The 27151-nt window shown below is 37.2% G+C and overlaps 2 protein-coding genes across 4 annotated transcripts; one reads left to right on the top strand and one right to left on the bottom strand.

Annotated features, from left to right (window-relative positions):
* Positions 1 to 2388: 2388 nt before the first annotated feature.
* Positions 2389 to 20701, bottom strand: RPAP3 (RNA polymerase II associated protein 3). Of its 2 annotated transcripts, none has more exons than XM_079304902.1 (17): positions 20643 to 20701; positions 18692 to 18850; positions 18027 to 18167; positions 17497 to 17619; positions 16188 to 16315; positions 15485 to 15606; positions 15081 to 15151; positions 13963 to 14094; positions 12810 to 12937; positions 11064 to 11185; positions 9610 to 9680; positions 9341 to 9457; positions 7469 to 7677; positions 6152 to 6347; positions 5446 to 5543; positions 3979 to 4079; positions 2389 to 2883 (listed from the first exon to the last, which is right to left on the bottom strand). In XM_079304902.1, exons 2-17 carry the CDS (start codon positions 18845 to 18847, stop codon positions 2792 to 2794), a joined length of 2007 nt encoding a protein of 668 aa, XP_079161028.1. In that variant the 5' UTR covers positions 18848 to 18850; positions 20643 to 20701; the 3' UTR covers positions 2389 to 2791. The 2 variants fall into 2 exon arrangements, with proteins under 2 accessions (XP_079161028.1, XP_079161029.1); XM_079304903.1 differs by having other exon boundaries at positions 20536 to 20652.
* A 50-nt stretch (positions 20702 to 20751) lies between these two features.
* Positions 20752 to 26737, top strand: ATP23 (ATP23 metallopeptidase and ATP synthase assembly factor homolog). 2 transcript variants are annotated; one of them, XM_079303516.1, is made up of 6 exons: positions 20752 to 20995; positions 22145 to 22190; positions 22298 to 22379; positions 22667 to 22804; positions 25147 to 25230; positions 26196 to 26737. In XM_079303516.1, exons 1-6 carry the CDS (start codon positions 20812 to 20814, stop codon positions 26397 to 26399), a joined length of 738 nt encoding a protein of 245 aa, XP_079159642.1. In that variant the 5' UTR covers positions 20752 to 20811; the 3' UTR covers positions 26400 to 26737. The 2 variants fall into 2 exon arrangements, with proteins under 2 accessions (XP_079159642.1, XP_079159643.1); XM_079303517.1 differs by having other exon boundaries at positions 20803 to 20995; positions 22093 to 22190.
* The last annotated feature ends 414 nt before the right edge of the window (positions 26738 to 27151 follow it).

Genomic DNA, 27151 nt, shown 5'->3' with positions numbered 1-27151 from the left:
GATTGTCATCAGACATCCTTATAAGCAAGATAAACACAGCTCAGATTAAACAATTACTTTATGAATGCAGAGCTACCTAGAGTTGCTGGAAAGCAAAATAAAAATAAAGCCACAGTCTACTGCCAAAAGGGAAAACTGTAAGGATGTTCTGCAGAAGTCCTAAGACAAGCCCTAGAATACTGAGAAGTATTCTAACAACTTGGGTTATGGAATCAATAGACAATATGGAGTTTGACTGTCTCTGACATTTAGTGACAGACAATCAAATGAAAAAATTATCTTGATGAATTAAAAAGTTATCTAGAAAAACACAATTAAATACTGTGAAGTAGAACAATCATTCAAAACTCAACCTGAATCCACCACTGCAGCAAGCATCTCATATTTTTGACACCTTGAACACTGTAACATAGCAAAGGGCTATAAAGTATTTCACGGTTTAACTGCTTCATACTAGTTATGTAGCCCCTTTTCTTCAACACAATAGGGTGAAGACCATTGTAGAGTGTGTGGGATTTAATAAAAGAGAAGAAAAAATCCACTTCTCTCCCCAAAAAGGATTTTTTACTTGCTTCACATCTATGAATTTTTCTCCATGTTTTATCAAACCCTATAATTCAGAAATTTGGCAGTCTTTAACAATTTAAAAGGGAAAAAACACTGCCATCTCCTGGAGCAAGTGAAGCTGGGAGTTCTCTTAATACATGCATTCTGCTCTCCATCTTGCACTTTTCTGTAAAGTAGCTTTAGATGTTGCAGGTAAATATAAAAGCAGAAGTCTATAGTAGCATATCATCTGCAAGATTAATCTTGATGGCCTAAGTTCAGCAGCAACATCAAATCAGGTCTACTCATCCACCTCACCAAGTTCTACATGCTTGAAAAACTTTACCAGATCTCCTCAACATGCACAAATCCTGAACAGGAATCTCTGTAAAAGTAGCAGTTTGGACAAAACCCAACCATAACAGCTTATTTTCATTAAGAGCACAGCATAGTGGAATTGTAGGTGACTCTTGCTTATAGTTTTGAATCTTTCTGCTATGACCTTGCTTTTACCTTTCAAGGTCCCTATTCCAATCAATTGTTTTCATACAACAGCTTTCAAAAACCAGGCTTTGAGAATGTACCAAATAGTTTATTAGTATAACCTAATCAAGCAAACACCTCAGTTCTACACTGAACAACTTGTAACAGTCTATAGGAAGATACACTATCTACAAAATCCATACCTATAAGATTTCAGATAACTACATGCCCTACCATTTATTAGTTACAGCAGTAACCCAATACCTTATCTTTAAGGCTTTACAGTAAGGGGAATAAACAGCCTGTTATCAGCAACCTGGGATACACCTAGTAGAAACAATTCTTACTGTAGGTAGCCTGCAAGCAGTGCTATGTAAAGGCTCTTCCATTCCCTCAGTAGCACCATCTGCTCAGGTGCTCAGCTCCAGGGCTGATTTGAAGCTACCTTAGGGGTCAAGTGCTGATGCCATTCCTGTCAATTGCTACCAGGCCTGAGAATGCAGCTCAGGTAATTTTTTTTAAAACTGGATGATATCTGAACTAGGACATAACATACCCGTAAACGTTTTAAAATTAGTTTTCTAATACTGACTAACTAGAAGACAACATTTACACCTTCTCCTACTAATCCATGTTGGAAGTTTGAAGGCTTTTAGAATGCTATAGTTATTTAATCATTCCTCTGAGAAACAGCACAACCACCAAATGAAAACTTTCAAAGAAGCATCAGTAAAGCAAAAGGGATGAATCAGGACGAAAGCAAACAGCCAGGATATCAGCATGTGCAGGATGGAAGAGCCAGCAGTTAAGCTTACACCATCACCTGGATACTAGAGTTAAGAGTATACTTGACAAGTGCTGTTGTTTCCTCCTGGTAATGTGAGCAGCATAAGTAATTTATTATGCTTCATACTCACTCCTATCTAAGAATTTCAGTGAATTTCATGCTTTTGCCTTCTTCTACTGTTGAGGTATTTTGCTTAGCCTCCTGAGTCATCTTAAGGGGTCTACCGCTAGGAACAACTGATTCACAAGGGTTAAGCTTCACCAGATTGTTTTAAAAGTACTCTTCAAATAAGACAGATGTGTTTTCCTTTAAACTTTTTAGTTTAATTCTACAGTATTTGTCATCCTTCTATTCTGCAATTACAGTTGAGGTTTACAGAATAGCTTCAGAGGTTCTCAGCTACCAATGCTAAAACTCCACTTTTAGATAAACTCAAATAAAAACTCTGGGATTTTCCTGCCTCTATACTTCAGGTTCACTTTGCACAGTACAAGTTCTGATGTGGTGGATCTTTACAGAAGAGTGATTTAGGCACCTTAATAAAAAAAAAAAAAAGTTATGAATATAGTATCTTCAATTCAACGTTCAATTTATTTTCTAAAATAAAAAACCATGCATAATTCTAATATACAGCATTTGATTCTTACCAAAGACATGTTTATAAATATTTTTCTCCTTTTAATAAAGATTTCTATCTACAGTCCAGATCCTGAATGCCAATTTCCCCAATTGCTTTTCAGGCAAATGGATTCCACTGAAGAAAACGTAGATCCACATTGTTTCAGGTAGTGGAAAACAAGTGTACTGCAGAACTAAATAACAATCTCTTCAGGCACTTGCCATTTGGCTAACCCAAGTTTAAGAGTTTCATTATTTATAAAAAGCAACAAAATTGCAGTCTTTATAGCCTTCATAGCCAATTTTCCACATGAAAAAAGGTGCATTTACATCCTGACATTTACATCAGCCATCTTGCTACGAGAAAATGCCGTATTTCTTCTCCAATTCTTCAACAGAAGCATCTTTTAATCCCATGTGGTTCACATGATTGAATAATACCTGTGTAACTGAAAAGCAAATCCCAACATGAATTGTTATTTTTGTGATTCACACTTTTAAGGTAAATTAGTCCAATTCTTTCCTTGGAGAGAGTAAGGGATTATACAGATGAAATAACAACACATTTTTCAATTACTGGGATAAAGATGAAAAGTAGCAAAGCAAAACTTCCACTTTGTTTCAATGCCCAGGAGCTGCCTATCAACACTTTCTTAAACAGATGTGTACAATCCAGGCAACAGACAGTTTTTAGTTTCTTTACTATCCTGACACTATGCCACTACATGCAGAAGACAAACATTAATGCCAATGGCAGAAAAAGGTAACATCAGGTAAAGGTGTGAATGCCATTTGTAAGAGGCACTGCACTTTAGTAAGACAAGTTATTTTATTTTAAGGAGATTAACATTTCAGAAATTTTAAGTATAATGGTTATTAATGAAACTCAGCTGTAGATAGTAAATTTAAATTTACATGGTCCCAGTGAAATGTTTTGCTTCCTAAGTGTCTCACTTACTCACTATTACATAGTCTGTCTGGTGTACTAAATAAAGAAAAAGTTTGAGACAAAACCCATTTTTATAAATGATGAATTCAAGCCAATGTCAACCCAAATTGCAAACTACTGTGAGTGATGCTCCAGAACAGGACAGAAAACCACAATGAGTGCTTTAGAGACATTCACATTCTTTTGCCAACAGAAATGTCAGGATTTGTCATAGTTGTAAATTGTGGAAACTGCATAATCTGGATCCCTTGAATCTCAGATGTATGATTTAATAAAAAATTCATAAATTTGTAACATTACCAGCTACAAACTGACAAGTTGGCAAAGCTTATTTTATCAGAATAAAATGCAGTGGTATTACTGATTAAAATAAGAGGATTTAGCTGTAGTTTTCTAGTCTAAGCAATAAATAAGGAGTCAAAGGACTAAGAAAAATTACATGACATTCATATTAACTTCTAAAACAATAAAAAGCTAGACAACTAAAGTGATTATTACATGGAATAAACAAGAATAGCGTTAAGATCTACATATTTTTTGCAAGATTCTACAGTATCACAAACTAAGGTCACAAAGACACTACCAAATTACTTACTTTTTTTTTCTGAGCCAGACATAAACATTACTGCCATATCAAATCTTTTTAATTCAGAGAGGCTCCGGAGGATTTCAAGGATGAGTGATGGATCCTCTTTCCTGAAGAAGATTATTACGAATATAAAAATAACCACTGTTGATTAGAGATATTCAGTAGCTGCAAGCAACACTGAAGAATTCAGGAACAAGAAATTAAAGGACCAACAGAATTCCTTATCTCTGTCTTTCCTGTTCTTTTATCCATTTACAAAGCAAAAAGTCAATATCCAGAAAGCTTTACGTAGGTATTATTGCTCTACTAGAGCTGACCAAGACTGATGCAAAACTAACTGCTGGACATGTACAAAATACCTACAACATGATTTAATGCTTACACCTGGCTGTAACATCACTATTTTTTATGTACCAGGTAGTATGAAAGGAAGCAGCATCTGAGGCCAAGGAAGCTCAATGAAAAGCTGAACCAATTACAGCTGCCTTCATTTTCATCAATACAGAAAATTCCTAGATTGTGTTCATTTCACATTTTTCTGGTCAACAGTATACAGGCACTGCCTTTGTTGCAAATACTAACAAATAGTATTTTTTTTTTCATAACTTCACATTTCTTTTGGAGGAGACAGGACTCTTACCTTACAGCAAACAATTTCAGCTTCCTAGCTTTTTTATGTTGTATCAGCAAATGCAGGACTGTATCTCTAAGACAGCATTTTTCAACCATATGATGAATATTTTACTTTTTAAGGAAACCAAGAGAAAGGCAAACATTGATTTATGCATGCTTATATCCATAAAACAACACTGAAGAACATCAAGTGTATGCTTCTCGGACAGTGTAGTTCAGAAAACCAGTACATTGCCTCTGACAGACAAAATGAACTTTAGGACTCAAATGATAGCATGGACAGAAATTTCAAAAATAACTTGTCTGGTCCTGTCTTATCAGAGCCTCATTCTCCAATACACATTTGCTGCAGGCAACTGTAAAATGCTAGCAGATAATGAAGTCTGAATGCATCACAATAAGCATGGTGTAAAACTGAAACCCTCTGAATTTCTCAGCTTTAGAAAGCTAAAATAGAGGACAATGTTGAATTCTATGTGCTCTCAGAATACCCACACAGTAATAAGAACAAAAGTGATTTCATACAGACTAATGCAAGTTTCTGGTGCTCTTTAGCGAAGCACAATACAACAACACTCAGGAAAAGATTTATTTTCTACCTGATTTTTTCATTAGGAGTTTCACTTCTTAAGAAACAACTATTGGGTAATTCCAATGATTTCATTATGCTCATGTAATGATGTGTGCTGGAAATAATTTTGTAAGCCTGAGGTTGGGACTACAGAGAACATAAAAAAACCCTCAAACACAAAACAAAACCACAACCTCCCCCTATCAAAAAACCCCAAATGTTTCAGAAAAGCAATAAGCAATGCAAAACAGAGGAGGAGTTAAACTTACTCAATGTAGAAGTCATGCAGAATTTTCAGGATCTGGTTAAACAAGTCTGGATCTAAGGATTTCTGAAACAGCTTTGCATAAAGCGAGGGCTCTATTTGCTATGGAAAAATTTAAAAAGTTAATTTTAGACAAAAAAATACAAGTGAGTAATGAGAATTACATGTCTGTTTTTAGAAGGTCATGGACAATGCTGAAGTGGATGAAAGCACAAAAACCAAATCACACAATTTGACATCGAACAACAATTTTTGCTTGCTTGTTTGCATTTTTTTGGTAATGGTAATTTCTAACTTCTCTTTAAAAAAATTAAAGTGATTTTTTTTTCAAAACATATATATAAGTACACATTAAGTAGCTTGCTGTGTTTCAAGCATTTGCCCAGTTTAAAAATGTCGCTATGTCTAACTACCCTAGAAGCAATCATTTTAAAAATCAGAATTTAACAGAGTTACTAATGTATTTAAGTCTTTAAAGAACAAGGGCCTATATTTGAAAAAAAATACAGATACTGTACTTAGAGCAAAAAAAAAAAGGTACAAAAGAAGAAAAACTCAAATGTGCATAAGAATACTTATTGTTATGTGAAGACAGTTAAGGAAAGGGGCTATTGTAGACTTGAGACACTCTAAACATGGCTATCCCCCTTCTACCCTAGGGTATTGATGAAGAAACTGTCCAAGCACTGTTGATACTCTATGTTTCATACCTTCAGGTACAAGTACATGTTTTCAGGGCAGTCTTTCAACTTCCTGAAGTCAGATTCAAGCTGGAAAGAATTTGTAGGAATGGGAGGAACTGAAGAAGCAGACATAAATGACCTTCTGATTTCTTTTTCTCTCTGTTTGCTTGCAGGAAAAGATGGATGCACTGTTGATGATATTCCTTTCACATTTACAGGCAGCCTGCAAATGTATTTTGAAACACATAATCAAACCAACTTTTAAGGAAATTCTACAGTGAGACCTAATTAGAGATCTTTCTTTTCATTAAAAGCTAAAATACTGAAAACTTTCTAAAAGAGAATGTCTTCTAATTTAAGCAGATATTTAAAATTCCTTCAAATTACACAATTTTTATATTCAATTCACCTTTAAAAAAAAAATCTGCAAATATTTAAATTTACTCAGGCTCTCTCTACTTTGTTTCTGGAAATAATTGCATTCTATAGTAGGTTTCTCCCATATATACCTGCCAAAAAAGAAAAAATCACACCTTCTGCAATTTTATAATGGAAAACAGCAATGTGATGGACTAATTTCAACACTGACAGCAGCAGATCCAGTTTTTGTCTATAATTTGTCATTTAAATCCATTGATTATTTAGAAATTAAGAAATGGTTAGGAATATACTTAATATACTTTTTTTCTTCAACACTTCACAGTAAGTCCATCTAACTGGGCTAGAAAAGGTGGGTGGGGCTAGTGTTTCTCACAGAAATTTTGATAAGGATTCTTTCTATTAACAAAATGAGGCAGTGTTGATGCAGTGGACAACAAGTTCTAAGATAAGGATAAGGATAAGCAAGTTCTAAGCAAGGATAAAGCTTCAGTACTTCAACTTAGTTTCAGACTTGAGTTTGCCTAACTAGCACAGTGTGACTTAGAAACTGAGCACATCTGAACCTCAGCAGAGGAGAAGGTGGTGACACTCATCTTCACATAACTAGGGTACAAAGAATTGAATTCTGTTCAAAATCTCTTCTAAAAAACTACAAACAGAAGTTGTAGAAACAGCTAGGGAAGATGGAGTGCCCAAGCTATAAAGAGAACAGCATGCAAGAAAACATAAATTCCTTTATATTTGTAATGCAAGACTAAGTTTCCCATCTGACACTAAACAGATCATATTTTTCTCAACCACTGCATGGTCAAAGAGGTACATGTGCAAGAACTGCAATTTCCTTTTTAATTCATATTCTCCAAAGTATCTTCAATACCTCACCACACTTAGACACCTGGAAATGAAGATTACATTTCAACTACCTTTACCTTTTTAAAAGAGAATCAGAATTATTATACTTACTGTAATATTGATGTATCACTGATTTCTTCTATTTTCAAGTGCTTTGCTTTTGGAATATCAACTGTAGTAAACAAATCATCCTGATCTAGAGTTTCTGTTGCTTCAACACTCACTGAATTCCTCCAGTTATTGACTAAAGTAGTGCTGGGCAAGTCACCATCTGATGAATCATCATCAACTTCTTCAATATCTATTCTTTGCAATGGCTTCTAAACAGAGCAAAGACCTCATGTCACATGTGGACTCAATGTAAGTGTTTAAACACTCCAGACACAGCTGTGTGTAACTTAAAATAATCTTATGATAACCAGTTACCTCTGTGGTGGTGCACAGAGAAGACACTTTGCATTTTCCTGGCAAAACCATGAAACCATAAAATTCTACATAAAGCCTGATATAATAATTGTATTGCTTTACCCTCATAAACCAGTATATCCTTACCCTAGAGGATCTCCATATGTGGTCTGTTTTTAAACAATTAAAAACACATAGTCTCTTCCCACTAAGGTTGAAAAGGAAAGACGTATCATATACTTTGTCCCATTATGTGGTCAAGCATTGTAATCTATCAAGATAAAAGAATATCCAACAACACAGGCCTTGGCCCACAACTTAAAATTTTGATATAATAAATATCTGTAACTCAGCCCTGCTGAGTTACATTATATACATCCTAATTAATTAGGTAATTAATTCCATCACATGCTAAAATGCTAATTTATCTCTGCATGATCATCATTACTTTCGACCATCACCTAGTGCCACCATCACAGGTCTTAGAAAAAAAGCTCTCCTCACTTCTTACTTCAAACTTCATTTCCTGAACATGAACATAGTATGTATTGCTCTAGAAATAGAGGCAAATGCACATGATTAAACATACTCAACAATTTAGACTTCTAGGAAACTGCAGCACTAAAAGCACAGATGATCCATCTATACTTACCTACCTTGAAAACAAGAGGAATAGAACCAACCTAGCATTTTCACTTAATTTAGCAGCCAAAGTGAAAACATAATAAACTGTTAAAATAACTGTCTATAATATTTCAGCTACTTCACAATAAATTCATTTAGGTTTAAGGATCAAAATAATCACGTGTTTTCTACTAAAACTATGCATCTGAACTATATTATTTAAGAGAGTAAACAAAGGTTTTCACATGACTGCATACACATAAAAAGTATGAGCACTCTTTGTATTCACACAACTCATTCCTGAGTGCATAAAGAGGAAGCCTAATACATAAAGAAAGCTGGTATTACATTTTTTCATCTGTAACTCATTCTACATCATTAACTCATTGTATCTCACTACAACCACTGATAATTCATAGTCCAAATACATTCCTTACTGAAAACCAATATCCAGATGTCCTACAGTTTACAGGGATGAAAATGCATGCTCAAAGCACTCTAGAAAGCAGCCCTAAGCAACAGCAGCATATGACACAAGTAGGCAACATATCTTATAACCACTATGGCTGCTGTAAAAACTGTGAACAGCAGTAGAAATTAAGGAAAATTGACTCAGAGCTTCTAAATGCTTCTCTACTTACTCTCAACTGCAGTATTATCTATAGGCACAAGACAGGGTTTTGGGGCTGCCTGCCTATTTCACATTATAAATGTATGCACACACCATGTTTGCTGAGGGTGGTACTGCAGGCTGAATGCTTACACCACCACTGCTGTGAACTTCACCATTTCCATGTGTGTGTATGTTCTTGAAAAGTATCAAAACAGTAAATTTATATATTTTTGGTTTTCCACAGGGAAGGCTATATAAGGAGTTAGTCTATAATATACAAAATAGATTTTAACTATGCTCTACTTTTCCCACCATTATAGAAAGCAATTTATGTAACTTACTGTTGATTTAATCTGTAATGGATTATCAATCATCTTCACTATATTTTTAATTTCTGCTTCTTTTATCAATACTGCAGGATATTCTTGATGAGTCCGCTGCTCTTTCTCAGCTAATTCCTGAAAAAAAATTTGCAAGTTGTCCAAAAGATCAAGTGTTTCATGAAGGTATGATCAAAATAATGTAATAAATAACAAAATATTCTAGTACTAGCCTTATAAAAATCTCCCAAACAAACAAAAACCCACTATACCCAAATAAGCATACTTACATTCCTTATTTTCGTGAGTTCATTTATTGCTTGTTTATTTCCAGGTTCCAGCTTCAGAACAGCTTCAAAATCTGAGTGAAAAACAACACATAAACTGTGGATATTTCAAGTTATAATGTACACATGGCAAATTTTCAAACCTTCTATTTTTCTTTCATAGCTCTAAAAATAGTTAAAGGCAGGCAAGTGACAGAATGGGCAGAAGGCTGGAAGGGACCATCAGTGGCTCATCTGCTCAAGCAGAGTCATCCTGAAGTGCAATATACAGGATGGTGTCCAGCCAGTTCTTAAATATTTCAGCTGAGGGAGACTCCACAACCTTTCTGGACAATCTGTTCCAGTGCTTGATGACCTGCACAGTAATGAAGCTGTTCCTCAGTTGTGCATCAGTTTCTGCCCTTCGCCTCTTGTGCTATTGCTTGGCACCACCCAGCAGAGCCTGGCTCCATCCTTTCAACACCTTCCCTTCAGATACTGACAGACACTGGTGAGGTCACCCCTCAGCCATCTCAAGGCTGAACAGGCACAGCTCTCTCAGCCTTTCCTCATTAGAGATGCTCCATTCTCTGACCATCCTTGTTACCCTCTGTGGGACCCACTCCAGGAGCTCCATGTCTCTGTGGTGCTGAGGAGCCCAGAACTGGACACAGAGCTCAGATGTGGCCTCACCAGGGCTGAGTGGAGGGGCAGGATCACCTCCCTGGACCTGCTGGCAATGCTCTTCCCAGTGCAGCCCAGGATTCCATTGCCTTCCTGGCCACAAGGGCACTGCTGGCTCATGGACAGCTTATCATCCCCCAAGTCCTTCTCCCAGCAGGTCAGCCCCAAGCCTGTGATGGTGTAGGAGTTATTTTTTCCCCAGGTGCAGAACCCTGCAATTGCTTTTTGGATTTCTGAGGGTACCATCTCTCCAATCTCTCAAGACTCTTCTGGAAGCCTCACAGCCCTCTGGGGTATCAGCTGCTCCTCCAAGCTTGTGCCATCACTTAACTTCCAGAGGAGGCATCTGCCCCTTCATCAAGTCACCAATGAGCAAGTTAAACCATAATGGGCCCAGTACTGAACCTTGAGGGACACCACTAGTGACAAGCCTCCAACTAGACCCTGTGTCACTGATTAAGACCCTCTGTTCTTCAGCCAGTTCTCCATCTACTCCCTGTCTCCTTATAAGTCATCCTAATGCCTATTATCATGACCTACTTTTTAAACCAACTTTTTGAACTATTTCTTACTACTTATTATAAACAGCTACAGCTGTAATTTCACACAAGACTGTCTTCCCATTACATGGGCACCGACACAAGAGTTTTTAAACATATTCTCTGAAATCTAACAGAAACCACTTGACTCTTAACTTTTGCACTGATAATCTCAGCAAGTCAGAACAAAAAAAGATCAGGATGTCCTTACACTGATCTCCTACCTACAACATTTAGGCAAATTTACAATTGTACCTTGAATAGCTTCCTTTAGCTTTCCAAGAGCAACTCTGGCAGCTCCTCTTCTGGCAAAAGCTTTAGAATAGGAAGCATCTAAGAGCAGAGCTTGAGTGCAGTCATCTTCTGCCTCTTTGTACCTCAGCAAAAGCATAATACAAAATTAACAATCAGTTTTGAGAGGCAGTTTTAACTGAAAAGATAGAGCTACCCAAACCAATTAAAATATAAAGATAGATCTTTATTACCTACATAAATAAACATATAATTGAGCTAAAATGCCAATTAAAAAACTCCCGTAAAATATTGTTCCTCAGCATCTTGAAATTTAAGATATATCCTTTGGTATCTCATAACAAAGTGCTGACCCTTTTTAGCATTACAAAAATTCACATCCTCTGTAAAGAAAAAAAACCACTTCAAGCTTGTGAGAGCAGAGTCCACTTTAAAAATTCAACAACAGTCTTAAAATCAAAGTTAGTACCGTGGATTTGTACTTCTGAAAACCAGAAGTACCACCACAAATAAAGAAAACATACCAGAGAGAAGCAAATATACCTGAAAATAAATTTCTCTACATTTCAAATTCTGTGACTTGTCCTTAACTGTTTCAGAATGATAATTCACAATATTCTTGAATTAATGTAATTTGCTTCATTTTAAGATTAGATTTCCTCATCCCATTTATGTTGCTACATTAGATCACGATTCTGCTATATGCTTATTAAAGTATTTTCATTCCTATTCTCAATGTTCAAACTACCATTAAATTTATGCAAATTAATTTTTATTTACTGTTCTCATCAGTACTAGCAGTTTGCAGGAATACCAACGGGCTTTTGTTGCATTTTATGCTTGGTCCTCTTTCAAATGAAAAGACCCATGACACAAGATTTATCATAGAGAATCAATTTTCTTGCTTGGTCATTCAATTAAAAGTATCACTTCCTCTAAATCTCACAGAAGATTATTTGCATTCTCATGTCTTTTAAATTACAAGTATTGTGTCAGAAATACTATCCATGCAATCCATCTTATCCTAATTTGAGATCCATCTACTGTCTCTACAGATACTCAGCCATGTCACGTTAAAACAGAAAACCAACATAATCCTCTGCTTCTCATGCCACCAGCCTACAAGTTTTAAATTACCACACCATCACAGAGTCAAAAGAAGTTCACATGTAAAAGCTGGCCATATGGAACTATCGAATTTGCTGGAAAGCATGAATTTCCCTAGAGTTTCTGGGTTATTTGGATAAAACTTAATTTCAAATAAAAAAAGCAATGCATATATGCATCTATCAGTGAAGTAAAAAAAAAAACATTTTAAAAGATAATAATTTCCAGAAAAAGCTTTTATTCATTCATTCCCTCCAAAGTCAGAAGTTATAATCCACTTCTTTTTACACTGCAAAATTTTGTAGCTGACTGGATTTCATAGTCAAAGACAAAGCTTTGGGCAGTTCCTTTCAGAAATGTGAATATCTGAATTTTGTACACATAAAAGAACAAAAATCCAACTTCAGAAATCATTACTTCATACTGGTGCTATTTTGTTCTCTCAGAACTTGCTTCCTACAAATTGTATTTCAAGATCACACATACAGATCTGTTTCCTCTCCTTTACTGCTTTCAATATGATTTATTCTATACTGAATTCTAGCAAAAATGAGAGAGTGACAATAACTCGAGTGAAAATCTACTGGATCACTAGTCCTCCTGACTTACAACAAAGAATACAGAACATGCAACTCCACTTACTTCTCAATCTTTAGGTAGGCCATGGCTCTGTTAGCTGGCAGCAGTGCATTGGTGCCATCTGCTGCAATACCCCGGGTGTAACATTCTATTGCAGCCTCGTACTTTCCTTCTTTGAAATAACCATTACCCTGGAATATTTAGGTTAAAAAAAAAACAGCATTGAGAAAATCTAGTGCAATGAACTATTACCTTTTGCTTCTCAGTGCTAATTTGAAGCTGCACATGTTCTCTGCTCCTACTCTACTAACTAACAAAAAAACAGAAAGGCCACAGTTCAGATATGACAAGGATCCATGTTGTCAGGAACAAGCTTGCAGTGAGTCAGCTCTGCTGCCAATGAAGTATTGCATTAGACTGAAATTTGTCTTCTGAGACCTATTCAAACTCTTGTTCCTTAATGCACACTTTCATTCTTATCTAATTACTTCTTACAACCAGTATAGCAAACCTGAATAATAACAAGTCAGAAGTTACATAGCTAGGTAAGTGAACAGAAAAATTTTGGTTTAGTTGGTAATGTTATTTACTTATTGAAAGAGTGGTCAGAGGTCAATAAGCCAACTGTGAGTCAAGACTGTATCCAGATATACATTTTTACATATGCTCTCTGCACTCTCAGGTCCTTTTTGTAACTACTATTCATCATGTAATCATGATTATCTTGTAATCAGAGAAATAGTCCAGAATTCCCCTTGGAAAAGCAAGCATCAAGATGCTTATAATAATGCAGAAAAGGCATCTTTGTAAAGTGCAGTTTAAGTTCTACTTGTCTTACTATGTATTTGAAATTTTGAATGTACAATTTGGGCTGTAAAAGCTACCTTTTATAACTATTTCTCCAGAAAAATCCAAACAGAACTCACTGTCCTACTCACCTTACAAGAGGCCAATATATAAAACATTTAAGGTAACATCAAGGACATTCCATGTATGAAGTTCAAGGCAGTATCAGATTTAAATTAATTAAATCTTTTTTCTTTTACATTTGCATAATAATAATAATAATAATAATAATAATAATAATAATAATAATAATAATAATAATAATAATAATAATAATACATTTGCATAACTAACAGCAGCATAACTAACCGCACAACACAACCCTTTTCCTTGCTAGGTTTCTCCTGTTCCACCAGAACCTGTCACTTACCAGATCTTTTTCTGCAATTGCCTTCTGCTTGAGCTGCTGGTCTTCAATGCGCTGCTTCTCTTCATCTGTCAATCCTGTTCTGACTGCATCCTCAAACTCTTTCTGTTCTGAATTTTCTTTTGATGACAGAGCCTGTAAAAACATATTTTTTTCCCTTCAGTAAGCATTTCCCCACTTAATAATTTTCAGAACATAAATTACAATAATTTCTAAACTTTGAAGAAAATTTTCCAAGCTTTTTAACAGAAGTGCCTGTGTTTTAAGTTAAATTCAAATTGAAGAGACAATTTTAAGGCAATTTGAAATTGTTTCTTGAAAACGTATTTCTGTAAGGGACTACAAGTCAGAATAACACTTGGTAAATAAAAAGTATGTAATTTCTGAAGCACAGTGTGAAGTGACTCATGGAACCTTTGTATAAAGTCCAATACAGATAGTGTATATTTCTTCAATTGCTAGAGACTGCATCTTCATTCAGAAAATAAAGTTTTCAAGCACTGTCACAAATACTGTTGATGAGCTGCAAGTAAATTCATACAGAAGTGACAGGTAAGCTTATACTTATGAAGGTCATCATAATTAACATTCTCCCCCCTATCACAAAAGGGATCTAACTAGCACTAGAGTATTTTGTTATTCTTGGAACAACTTTCTACACCTTACCACCACAGCAATCAGTGGGACTACAAGCAGGCTAGCAATGCAGTTTTATGGCCAAGAGAACAGAGGTTCTCTCATGTGCTGTGCTTCCTTATACCAAAATACTAAGCTGAAAAAAGCAGTAACACAGGAGGAAGAAAATGGAAGAAAATTTAAAAAAATAAACCCACCAACCAAGCCACCAAAACCCAACCAAGCAATGAAAACCAAACAACAAAATATCCAAAAAATGCCAGATGGTGCACACATGCAGTCTTAGTCTGTGATCCACTATTACACTGATACTTGCATATATGTGAGTTTTTCCAAAAGATACTCCATTAAAGATTTGAACCTTAGTGAAGTTCAGATGCCAAAAGCATGTGAAAATCAGTTTGATCAGTTCTTGTTATAAAAATTGACACGGATATAAACTGAACAGGGCACATTAATTTATGTTATGCTATTAATCTTATTACCTGATCAATTTTCTTCAGTTCATTTTTTGCTTCAAAGTTGTTTGCATCCAGCTCCAAAACTTTTTCATAATCTGTAAGAAGACCAGTAAAATATATTTCAGGTAGGAAGAACAGACCAGTAAGCACAGCATTCTTCTAAGATAAACCTTTCTTATAGTTACCCAGGAAGCCTAAGGTATTTCAAGAAATACATCATTCTAAAACAGTTAGAGCTGAATTATTCCAGAATTACTAACATCTACCACTATAATCTGGACTTGCTACTTGAATTTTACCTTACCAGAAGAATACGCAACACGGTACTTAATTTCTTTGTTTATAGGAAATGAAAATTAAATTCCTACATCAAAGAAGCAGATCACACAAGTTTGTTTATATTTTAAGAAAATTTTAAAAAGACCCACCTTCTTTAGCACCTTTAAAATTTTTCAAAGCAAAGCGAGCAGCTCCTCTTCTGGCATAAGCCTTTATGTAATTTTTATCTAAAGCAAGTGCTAAATTGCAGTCAGATTCTGCAACAGAAAACCTATCAAACAAAAGAATGAGTAGTTTGGACACATCTAGGTAACAAACCCCAGAACTTCAGTAATTTATTTTACTCTGAGCCTCTCCAGGTTGTTAGCAACATGGAAATCTTACTTGGTTTCTGCCCCTTCTGAAGCATGTATTTACACATTTCTTGATTCCAAACACATTAAAACAAGAAAAGAAAACAGCAGTCAAGAATCCCTACTACTGCACAAAAAAATAACCAACTCCTCTGTATCCTTTCTTCACCCAAAACTAACCAAAGCCTTAGAAATAAACTGTGTTTCAGATTCAGTGAGCTCTAACCTTCTCTTCCTCTTTTTTCTTTTAAATCTCACACTGTAACATAGAAGACAGTGGATTGCTAGTGTGCAAGCCAAGGAAAATTGATGAGACTACCAGATTACTTCTCCTGGCAATTCCTATTTCACAGTGAAATTGGAAAGTAGGCTGCAACAATGGCCTGACACAGACTGAATCACAGCATGATGAATAAAACAAGAATTAAAACTAGACCAAAAATCTGAATGTAGCATCTAAAGTACGAAAATATTACAGATTTAACAAAGCAAATCTTACTTTTTCATTCTATAAAAAGCTGATGCTCTGTTTGTGGGCAACACTGGATTGTATGGATCAGAATGCATGCCTCTAGTATAGCATTTTATAGCTTCATCAAAGTTTCCTTGTTTAAAGTAGTTATTACCCTGTGAATAAAAAAAAAGCATTTTCAGCAAGTTATTATAGATCGGCAGACACATTACTAATTAAAAACTGTAAAAAATCAAAGTATTTTAGAAATGCTTGAATATTTTTGTTCAACATTTCTCCTCAAGTGCTGATTACCATGAAATATGTTTTCTAATAAATTCTATGTGCACCATATTAAATAATTTTCATGATATATTCTATAAAATGGGTCTATAAACAATGCATTTTCAGTATCTCTAGGTCACTTCCAGAAACCTGTAACAAGCTCATACATATCTACTTAGATTGCTGAAAGGGTTTCTTTTAAGCTTTTAGTAAGTAGGTTTGGCATCTGTGCTTTACAAGTCAACATTCTCATTTCTGCCTCCTCTGGGACACAACTTTTCTCTCATGCACCCTCAACAACCTCTACAGCCAAGATAATAATAATGGTCAAAGATAACTCAACTTCTCAGTGAGGACTGCAGATTACATGCCAAAGAAATCCCACAGCAGCAGGAATACAACACAAATATCACCCATGCAGACAATTTAAAACAAACAACCCATCCCATAAAAACACAAACCAAAGCTAAAACTACTTGAAGTCACTATTGACTGACAGATGGGTTAGGTGACTGCTTACAAACAAAGAAGTTTATCAAACACATAGAAGCTGCTACACAATTTAGTCTCTTTCTCATGGCAACCAAGAGATTTCTTTATATATCCTCCTTTATTAGGTAAAACTGAACCAGTATGAAGTGGCCATAATTAAAGCAAAGAAGCTCACCCATCATGCTGTACTGGCCTTGCAAAGGGAGCATTTTTAAGTTCTCGTGGAGTTAGTTTGGGGCACTCAGATGCTGTGTTCAGGTAAAAAACCAGTTTGCTCCATGAAACAATTCTATACAACCATTCAACTTCTCAAAGCAAAACATCACCAATACATTTGTCATCACAAGCATATATTAATTAGACTCTGCCACGCTGCTGCTACTGACAATGAGAAGGAACAGGACTGCAGTGAGAGTATTCTGTTTTGGACAATGGGCAGGGAAACAGATAAAGATTTCCAAATAGGCAATTCTTTTACCAGACGTGTGGTCTCAATGGATAATCTTTTAAAAGAAAATTGCAACTACTCCTATACCTAAACTGCTGCTTTACCAATAATTAACATCTATAATTCTATGACCTTTTCCTTCTCTGCAAGAGCCTTTTCAGCATCTACACGAATTCCATCTTCTTCAGAGTCTGATTCTGGAGATACAGAATCATGAGTACTATCTTCTTTATCAAGTTCTTCAAGTATTTTATCCTGGAATCAGAAAAAAAAACCCCACTGTAGTCTTCATTACAATTTAACAGTGTTAAAAAATACAAGTAAGATTTTATTAACATGTCCTCCAATACTGACAGCTTTGTTTAGTCTTATATTTTACTATAATTATGAGCTCTTAACAGCTCACTGTTAAGACAAGAGGGTTTTTTCCCCCTTAAATTCAATCTGCTGAATGAAAGCACAGTCAATAGAAAACCAAGTATTTATCAATATTCCAAATATTAAACACGTAACCTTTTAGGGAGAAAACTACCCTATGTTCATACAGTACCCAGCACACTAAGATACTGACTAGTGAATTCTCAGCACTCTAACAAAATCTTATTTTACACAGAATCAACTGGAGACAAGACTCAGACAACAAAGCAAATCTTAAGACTCACCACATCAAGTTTTCCCCATGCTTCATAATCGTAAGACTTGATTTTGTTTTTCTTGTTTTCCTCAGAGGTTATCTTTGAAGGGGCTTTATTCTTGCTTTTCTTCTTTTTCTTAAAAGCCTTGTTTCGAATTGGTGGCAAATTCTAAACAGAATTAAGTAACTTATTATAAAACGTGTGAAAAACGCACAAAGAATCTACAGCACCTGTATCTAGAGAGTGTATCTATCTAGTGGCTAGTTTTATTTTAGAAAACTATACAGCAAGCTGTTCTCATAAGCTCTACAAAAGCACCAAGAACAACAAGCATAAATCTTTCAACATGTAATAGTAAATATTACATGTACGATATGAAAGCGAATTTTAGAAGACAACTCTCTTCAGAGTATCACTGAACAATCACTTCAATATATTAAATGTCAGCAATAAATTAGCAATACTGATGCTGCAAACAGAAATATTCTCACAGATCTAAAAAATTAACTGACTGGCCTCATCACCTCCAGAGGCAACTCACAGCTTTTCAGATGAAGAACATGTCATGGGTTAGTTCATGCCTTCTATTCAGATGCTGTAAATCAACAATTATAATTTTGCTAATACAAAGCATAATTATCATAAATAATATCACAGTATGAATAGCTGACAGTGGTCTTGTGTTTTCTTACCTCTTCTGGGACTCCACTCTGTTTCCTGAGTTCAGAATCCACTTCTTTAATATCTTTTTCCCAGCTCTCCAATTCTCTCACAAAATCTTGCAGTTCTTCAGCATTTTGTTTCATCTGCAGCTGCAGTTCTATCGTTTTACTTGGTGCACTCATCATAATCTGACAAAATTCAAGGAAAAAAAGCCTTCTATAAACAAGTTGGGATTTTGCAGAGAAGGAACCTAGACACTTCAAAATTGAGAATTCTGACTTACATGCCTTAGATGACTTTCCCAAAAGCATAGTAGGAACATTAAACATTAAAAGAATAAGAAGAAACACAACTTAAATGTCTTTGAAAAAGTGAAGGGAAGCCCTATTATTCAGGCAAAACAAAGTATATGACAAAAAATGACAATTCAAATTTTCCTAACTAAATATAAGGTAAAGCATCCAACCAGTCAATGGTAATCCTGCAATTGCAAGCAAGTCTCTAAAACAGTTTAATAATGAGACACTTGATTGTCTTCATAAATTCTGTTGTCTCAATTTTGCTGTCTTAAGAAGTTATATTATCACAAAAATATCAAGTCACAATTTAAAAATGTCCTAAAACATTCTTGGTTGGTTACAATTCAGAAAAAAAAAAAAAAGGAACCCCATGTTTGTACAGTTTGCAGCACAAAAATCTGAAAGGATGAAGCAAACATCTTTGGAAACAATTATGATTAAATGATTAGTGATGAACTAAATACAAACTTAGACAAGGGGAGTTATGAATAGTTGCTAACTATAACCTCTTGATGGCAAGCTTCAGGATCTGTCACAAGCCTCATGGAAGTATAAATAAGCTATTTGTATATATACTACACAAAGTTTTTAAGGAAGAAAAAGGCCTAGGTTATTTTACATGCTTTATTTAACATTATTTTACACACCTGTGCAATAACCTAGTAGCACAACAATATAAAGGTTTATGAGCCAAAGAAAGCTAATGATTTCTGTGGCACAATTAGCTATCCATAATTACAGACAAGGGTCTCAAAGAGATGGAGAAACACACTGTATGATTACTACTGAACTAATGCTACCACAGCAGAAATGTTTTTACATGCTCAGAAGTTAGCAGCTGAGTAGATACCCTGCTACTGCAGTTTGTTACTCCCTAGTTCATACACAGGTGGCAACATTATTATACTGCGCCATGTATTACATTTTTTTGAAACAAAACAGAAATTTTCAGCGAATCCAAAAATACACAGCTTTCATGACATTTCCAATCAAGGAGTTTACTATGTTTTTTTCCACCTTCAACTGTTATCCCATATCGAACTACCACTGTAACATTCAGTCTGTCAATTTCGTGTAACCTGGGCACGGACACATCAAATGTTCCATACAGCCTAGCATTTCAAGTAGCTAGAACAAGGTATTTAAAAAGGTACAAATAAAACCACCTTGTAATCGGCTGAACTTTTCCCTATCTCTGACTAAAATAGTATTCTCACGCATGAGAAAATCTAAGACAGAATCTGGCTGTTTGTTCTCTGCCGCTCTCAAGCATCCTGCTTAAGTGTATAAAATCAAACTGCTCCGTAACCCATTGGTCACATACAACTCAGCAACAACCTTAACCCACACACTAAGAGATCCTCTGCGGCACAGCTCTTACACCCTTCAGGGCACTTTTATTCGCCTCTCAACGCCGAGCCCGTCCAACACGGGCATGCTGCAGTTCCAGCGATTCCCCGGGGCGGCCCGGCCGGCAGCACAGCGGCGGCTCCGAGGCAGAGCGGCCCCTCCGAGCCTCAACACCCGCCGCTGCCAGCGCGGCCCTGACTCCAGCACCGTGTGCTCCCCCTCGCCTGGCCTCACCACCCCGCGCCGCAGACTGCCCGTGGAGCACAGGGCTGGGGATGCGGCTGCCGCACACCCGGCACACCCCGCTCGCCCCGGCCCGGCCCGGCCTCACCTGCGCCGTGCCGCGGCTCCTCCCGCCGCCGCTCGCGCTGCCCACCCGCTCCCAGCGTGCAGCGCTGCTCAGGCACTGCGCCTGCGCGGGCGGCGTCCCCACACGTGCCGGGAGCGCGCGCGGCGATTGGCGCGGGCGCGGCCCCGCGCTCGGCACGGCGCGGCCGGACATGGGGGAAGGGGAGGCGGACTCGCCGCCGGCCGCTGGGAAGAAAGGGGCGGAGGAGGAGGAGGATGATTTCGGATACCGGCTCTTCCCGGACCGCAATAAGAAGCCGCAGAGCTTCCTGGTCCGCAGCCTCTTCACCTTCCACAACAAATGCCAGCTGATGCTGAGGCTGACCCTGGAAACGAGTAAGCGCTGCCCCGTGGGCCCGGCCCCGCGCGGCGGAGGGGCCGAGGCGGAGCCCGGGCCGTGACCTTGTGCCCGGGTCCCGGGGAGAGCCCTGTGCCCCTGCCGCAGCACCCGGGGAGCCCGGACTGGGCCGAGCTGGCGGCTTTAGGAACGCGCTGATTTTGGTTAAGACAACATGCATTGTCGAAAATGCTGAGAGAGTTGCTGTGGTTTATTTTTCTTTATTTTTTTATTTATTTTCTTATTCTTTCCTTTACTGCTATTTATTTTTCGCGAGAAATTAAGATGGTTTGTCAATTTCTGTGCGTTCATGCCCTTTTCACAGTTTGATGTGGACTGCTGAGAGTGTTAACAGCAAACGATGGTCACTATAGGCCGCTCTATTTATGTTTATTGGTAATAAAATAATGTCAGGATTGGCTGGATCCCTGAACAGCTCGTGCTCTATCCTGGGCTGCATCATGGCCAGCGGGTCAAGGGAGGTCATTCTCCCCAGCATTAGAAAACATGGAACTGTGGGGGTGATCCAGAGCAGGGCCCAGGTTGGTGACGGGGCTGGAGCAGCTCCCCTGCAGAAACAGGCTGAGAAAGTTGGGGCTGCTCAGCCTGGAGAAGAGAAGGCTGCATGGAAACCTCAGCAACATTCCAGTGTCTGAAGGGCCCACATGGAAGCCAGACAGAGACTCCTCATTGGCAATTGCAGTGATAGGACAAGGAGAAATGGGTTCAAACTGCAACAGGGCAAATTTAGGCTAGATATGCAGAAGAAATATTTTACTGGGTGGTGAGGCACTGGGACAGTTGCCCAGAGAAGTTGTGGTTGCACCATTCCTGGGAGTGTTCCAAGGTAGATGGGACTCTGAGGAATCTGGTTGAGTGGAACATGTCCCTGCCCAAGGCTCAGGGATTGGGACTAGATTATCTCCAAGGTCCCTTCCAGCTCAAACCATTCTATGATTCTGTATCACATAGTCTGATTTGTAACAGATGCCGGTTGCATTGCAGTTGAGTTAAATACTGCAAAGTATAAACATGCATGTATAGAGGTTTTCTTGTTTGTTTCTTTTCTTTGACTGCCTTTATATTTTGTTTATAGATGATTTTCAAACTTTTGTCTAGAGAAATTGATTGCAGCAATGTTTTTCTAGATCCATATGCTCGACTTCTCCTTGAGGCTCTGAAGCAATCTGGTTGGTATGTAAACTAATTTGTCGTGTTCTATGTAGTAACATCAGTGTGATAAATAGTGCCTGAAGTTTTTCAAATTCTTTTCTGTAACTTTGTTTGTTTGTCTCTTTCAGCACTGTCTTCAATGACCGTCACTTTTCTTGTGAAAACTGTGATGGCTGTGTCAGTGGAGGTTTTGATGCTGCTACATCTCAGGTAGGTGCTGGACACAGTCCTCTTTCAAAGGACTGCAGTTTTTTTAGTGTTCTGTTGCTTGGATTAAATCTACCAATGATGATACTTGAGTTAATAATGGAAACAAAATAAATGAAAGCTGTTCCATGGTACTGGAGCTAGGACACTTCAGTATGATAAGTCTGTTAGTGTTGAAAAACACCAATCCAAAGACCTTAAATCCTGTCAGTGATGTGTGCTGTATCTCTGAAAAATAAGGGAGGTATTGAAACTTAGTAAAAAGACTACTTATATCTGTTCTCCTGCAGATTGTTCTGTGTCAGAACAACATTCGCCAGCAGTCCCATATGAACCGGGTGGTCACACATGAATTGATTCATGCATTTGATCACTGCCGTGCACATGTCGACTGGTTTAAAAATGTCAAACATTTAGCATGTTCAGAGGTAAGTTAAAATGCACCTGATGCTGTCATTTTATTAATTATTGCTGGTTATTAGGGTTGCTTTGTGTTATATAGTCTGTTACACACAATTAGTTTGTTTTAATCCTTTTAGTACGTTTTGTCCTTTCTGTCAGGTCAACCTAAATAATTTTGTTCAGAAAACAAATACTTAGTTTTCACAAATATTAGCAACTTAACGTCATACTAAGTAGAATGTGATGACTGTGAGTATAAGAAGTGGTTATTGACAAATGAGAGAGTACTTAGAAGTAAAAACACGTTCACATGGTAATCAAATGCTTATAGAATTATATTTATCCTATAGTCTTGGTATGTTGGATAGTTATCACAGTAACCTTGTTTTTGTTTAGGGTTTTTTTGTTTTTTTTTTCTTAGTAACAACAAGCTTGTCTTTGCCAGTAATATTAATTTTTTGAGTAATTGTGCTGTTTATGCTAGTACACTGTAGTTATGAATCCATCACCATTGGATGGGGTTCTGAGTACCCTGGTCTAGTGGAAGGTGTCCCTGCCCATGGCAGAGAGATTAAAACTAGATGATCTTTAAGGCCACTTCCAACCCAAACCATTCTATGATTCTGTGGTTTCAGAGCACATTTGAGTATTAAAAGCCTTAATACTTGATGCTTTAGGAGGTAATATTAAGTAGAGCACAGGCTGGGAAGGATTCCTCATGTGTATGTGACACAGGAGTGGTGTGTATGAATCTGCATGCTTTTATTTCATTTCTGATGTAATCCATATCATTTGGTCACAGAATAGCTTATCCCAGGCTCAGCTTCACTTCTTCAATTTTTTTAACTCCTTCCCTGCCAAGTGGCTCAGGCAGCTAGGGAATGTGAGGTGTGGTCAGTTTGTAACACTTAGTCTCTGCTGCTCTTTCATCCTTGCTCTCTTTCCCTGGTCCACTTTGAGGTCCTTCCCCCAGAATACAGTCTTTCATGAGCTGCTTCAATCTGTGTCTTTCCCATGGGCTGCTGTTCTTCAAGACCAGCTCCAACTAGACTTCTTTCCACAGCATAGAGTCTTTCAGGAATGGACTGCTCCAGCATTGGCTCCCCAAGGCCCACAGTTCCTGACAGAAAATCTGCTCCCACATGGACTGTCAATGAGCTGCTGCTTTTTTCAGGGCATTTGTCTCTTGTGTTGTGATGTCTTCCTTGGACTGCAGCTTGGATATCTGCTCTACTGTGTTCCTTCATAGCTTGCAGGGAGATGACCTCTGTCTCCATGGTGGTCTCCACAAGTGGCCAGGGAATCTCCTCTGATGCTTCCTCCCTGTCCTTCCTAGCTGTATTGGTGTCTGTGGGGCTGTTTCCCTCACATTTTCAGTATTCCTCTGTCTCACAGCTGCCCTGTAGGTTTTTTTAATCCTTTTTTGAACATATCACAGAGATACAACCAGATTCAACCAACACTCACTAATGGTGAGTGGTTAAAACAGTCTCTGTCTGACATAGGGACAGCCACTTCTCCAGTCTCACAGACACCACCTTGGCAGGCCCCTCACTGCCAACACTTTGTCCTGTGAACTCAATACAATAATTCTGAATTATTAACTATTATTTTTTTGTCCATGTATTTACACAGTGCAGAATAAAGCATGTAAACCTTAAAACATAAGTTGCATATAAACCAAAATTGTGTGTGTTCTTGCTCTTGTCAGGAGTATTTGTTCACTTCAGGTTTTTTGATTACTTAATTATATGCCATTTACATTTTTTGTTGACAGCTTTTCAATTCTTTCTTTTTCATATTTTTCCACTCGGGTTCTTAATTATAGGAAATCAGGATTTATTTACATTTCCTAGCAGACTGCATAGGGTGTAGAATATTTAGCAGACAGAAGAAATTCTAGTGTACAGGACAAGACAGTTAAGCTAAAACATACTTGCTTATTTGAATGTGGCTTTTTTCAAAACAGATGGGTTAGTGGTCTTGTGGTATTGCATCTGTAGTCTGAAAGATATCTGCCTTACTTCCTGACTCTAATAACAGATTCTGATACAGATTGGGGAGAATATTACTTTTCATGTTCTTTGAGCAGTTCATGTATTTACATACACATACATATAATCTCTACTGCTCATTTATTTAAACTTCAGGGATATGTGAGATGTAGTTCCTGAAGGTTGTGCTTCACTGAGGCTGAAATGGATGTGAAGCCTATGGTAGCAACAGGTACTTAAGTTAGAGTAGCCTCAGGAGTATCCTCTACCAGCAGTCACCATAAATACACGAAGAAAAACATTTGTTACAACTTTTTTTACTTTATATTTTCATGTGTTTGTCTGATCTTGTGACTTTTTATTTTTCTCAATAGATTCGAGCTGCTAATCTCAGTGGAGACTGTACTTTGATGAATGAAATCGCCAGGTTTAAATTCGGATTGAAAGGGCACCATCAGGTAAAGATTGCAGATGTTAAAATTTAGTAATGTGTTTTAAACCATCTTTACCTTCTTGGTTCAGCCCTCTGAACTTTCATAGCTGGAAACTTTAGAAAAATAAATAGATGCCATGACTTGCTGTGTCCTCTTAACTAACCCTTAATGGTCAGTGTTAGGTTTTTTTCCCCCACTTCCCCACCTTGTTATTTTTATTGAAGTGAAATCCCTGAATATTTAGTCATGTTTTAAAGCATTACCATGACAATGGATGGCTAATAAAACCAAACAAAAAGCAGGGCTTTCAGGAAATGTAGTGGAAATACCTTTTCCACTATTAGTGGGTGACGCTCTTTTGAAAGGTCTTTGAAAACTGAAGGAAGCAAAATCAGGAGATTTTGATTTAAGTCTTGTAGGAATTATTTTTTGTAAATAGTAATGAAGTCTACAGATTAAGACCCAAGTGATTGCTCATGTTAGAGTGGCAGTTAGCTTGTAGATGGTGTTTTTGCATTTTTTTGGTCTTTTGTTATCAAACTGTGTAAGAAAAAGTTACCATGAAGAGAGGTATCAAAATGAAGACCAGTAGAGAAGTCTTCCCTTTGTTTTACAGCATTTCAATTTTTAAAGAACCTAACTGGTATTTGCGTCTGTTTCTTTCTGACATGTTTTTGTTTTTTTTTTTTTTTTTTTTTTTTTGTGTCCAGGTCAAGTTTTGCAAATGCTTAAACACCTACAACAAATGCCAAATTGTATTTTAATTCCTGTTCCAAGGAATGTCTTTTAATTGTTTCATGGTTCATGTGTACATGGAAAACTAAAGCACATAGTTTACACAGGATGGAACTAAAATATACTTTCATGTTTATTACAGGCACTGTTTGACTCTTCTTTCATGCAAAGTATTGCCTATAAAGTAGAAGTTAATACTTTACAAAATCTGGGAAAAAAGTAAACTAACAGATTTTTCTTTTTTTTCACTTTAGACTTGTGTACGAGACAGAGCAATCCGTTCCATTCTGGCTGTTAGAAAAGTTAGCAAAGAAACAGCAGAAAAAGCTGTGGATGAAGTTTTTGATGCCTGCTTCAATGATCTGGAGCCTTTTGGAAGAATTCCACACAGCAAAGCAGATGCAAAACGTGCTTACAGAGACTTTCAGAACAGAGATCGATATACTACTAATTTGTAAGGGCAGGGGGAACCAGATGAGACATTAATACCTGTTTGTACAGTAACATCTGGAATTACAGTCTGTGCCCACAGTGCTGATGGAAAGGGCAAACCTATCAAATGTATGAATTTATTTTCTAGACATTTTCCATGAGCCAACTTCCATGGAAGTAAATGGGGTAAATGAACAAGACTACAAACAGTGTTTCCTCACCTGTTATTCCAGAAAGATTATCTAGCATGCCAAATGATTTGTCAAGTACAATTAAATGTGCTTTTAATTTTTTCACTCTGATTGATCTGGACTTGGTTTCTGAAAATTTTGTTGGCACTGAATAAATCTTTTCATAAAATCTTAACATTTTCACTATCTTCAATACAGTCGTACTTGATATCATCACTCTATTTGAAAGGATGGGCACCTGAACTACAGCTCTGTGCTCTAGATTTAATAACTATGGCTAAACCTAGAATTTAATAACTGCCACCTTTGGTTTTGAGCACCTCCTGAAATTCTTAGGTGGTCTAACATTTCCAGTGGTGGGCAAGCTTTTGTCACTTGAGTCCTTTATACCCTAAATTGCTGCTCATGTCTTGATAGTCTCTGGTAGTAGAGGACTGATCATCGTACCCAGTGTTGCCTTCTCCTGTTTTGTGTCCTAATGTGTTTTGTGATAACAGGGCAGTCAGTGTATGAAGCTTTTTCAGGCAATACATAACTGAGATTTGGCTGTGGTGTGGCAGCAGACTGGTGAGACTTGAACTGGAGTG

Source organism: Erithacus rubecula (assembly GCF_903797595.1).
Source record: "Erithacus rubecula genome assembly, chromosome: 4".
NCBI classification, from domain to species: domain Eukaryota; kingdom Metazoa; phylum Chordata; class Aves; order Passeriformes; family Muscicapidae; genus Erithacus; species Erithacus rubecula.
The sequence above is the reverse complement of the archived record's forward strand: the minus strand, read 5'-3'. Positions and strand labels throughout refer to the sequence as shown.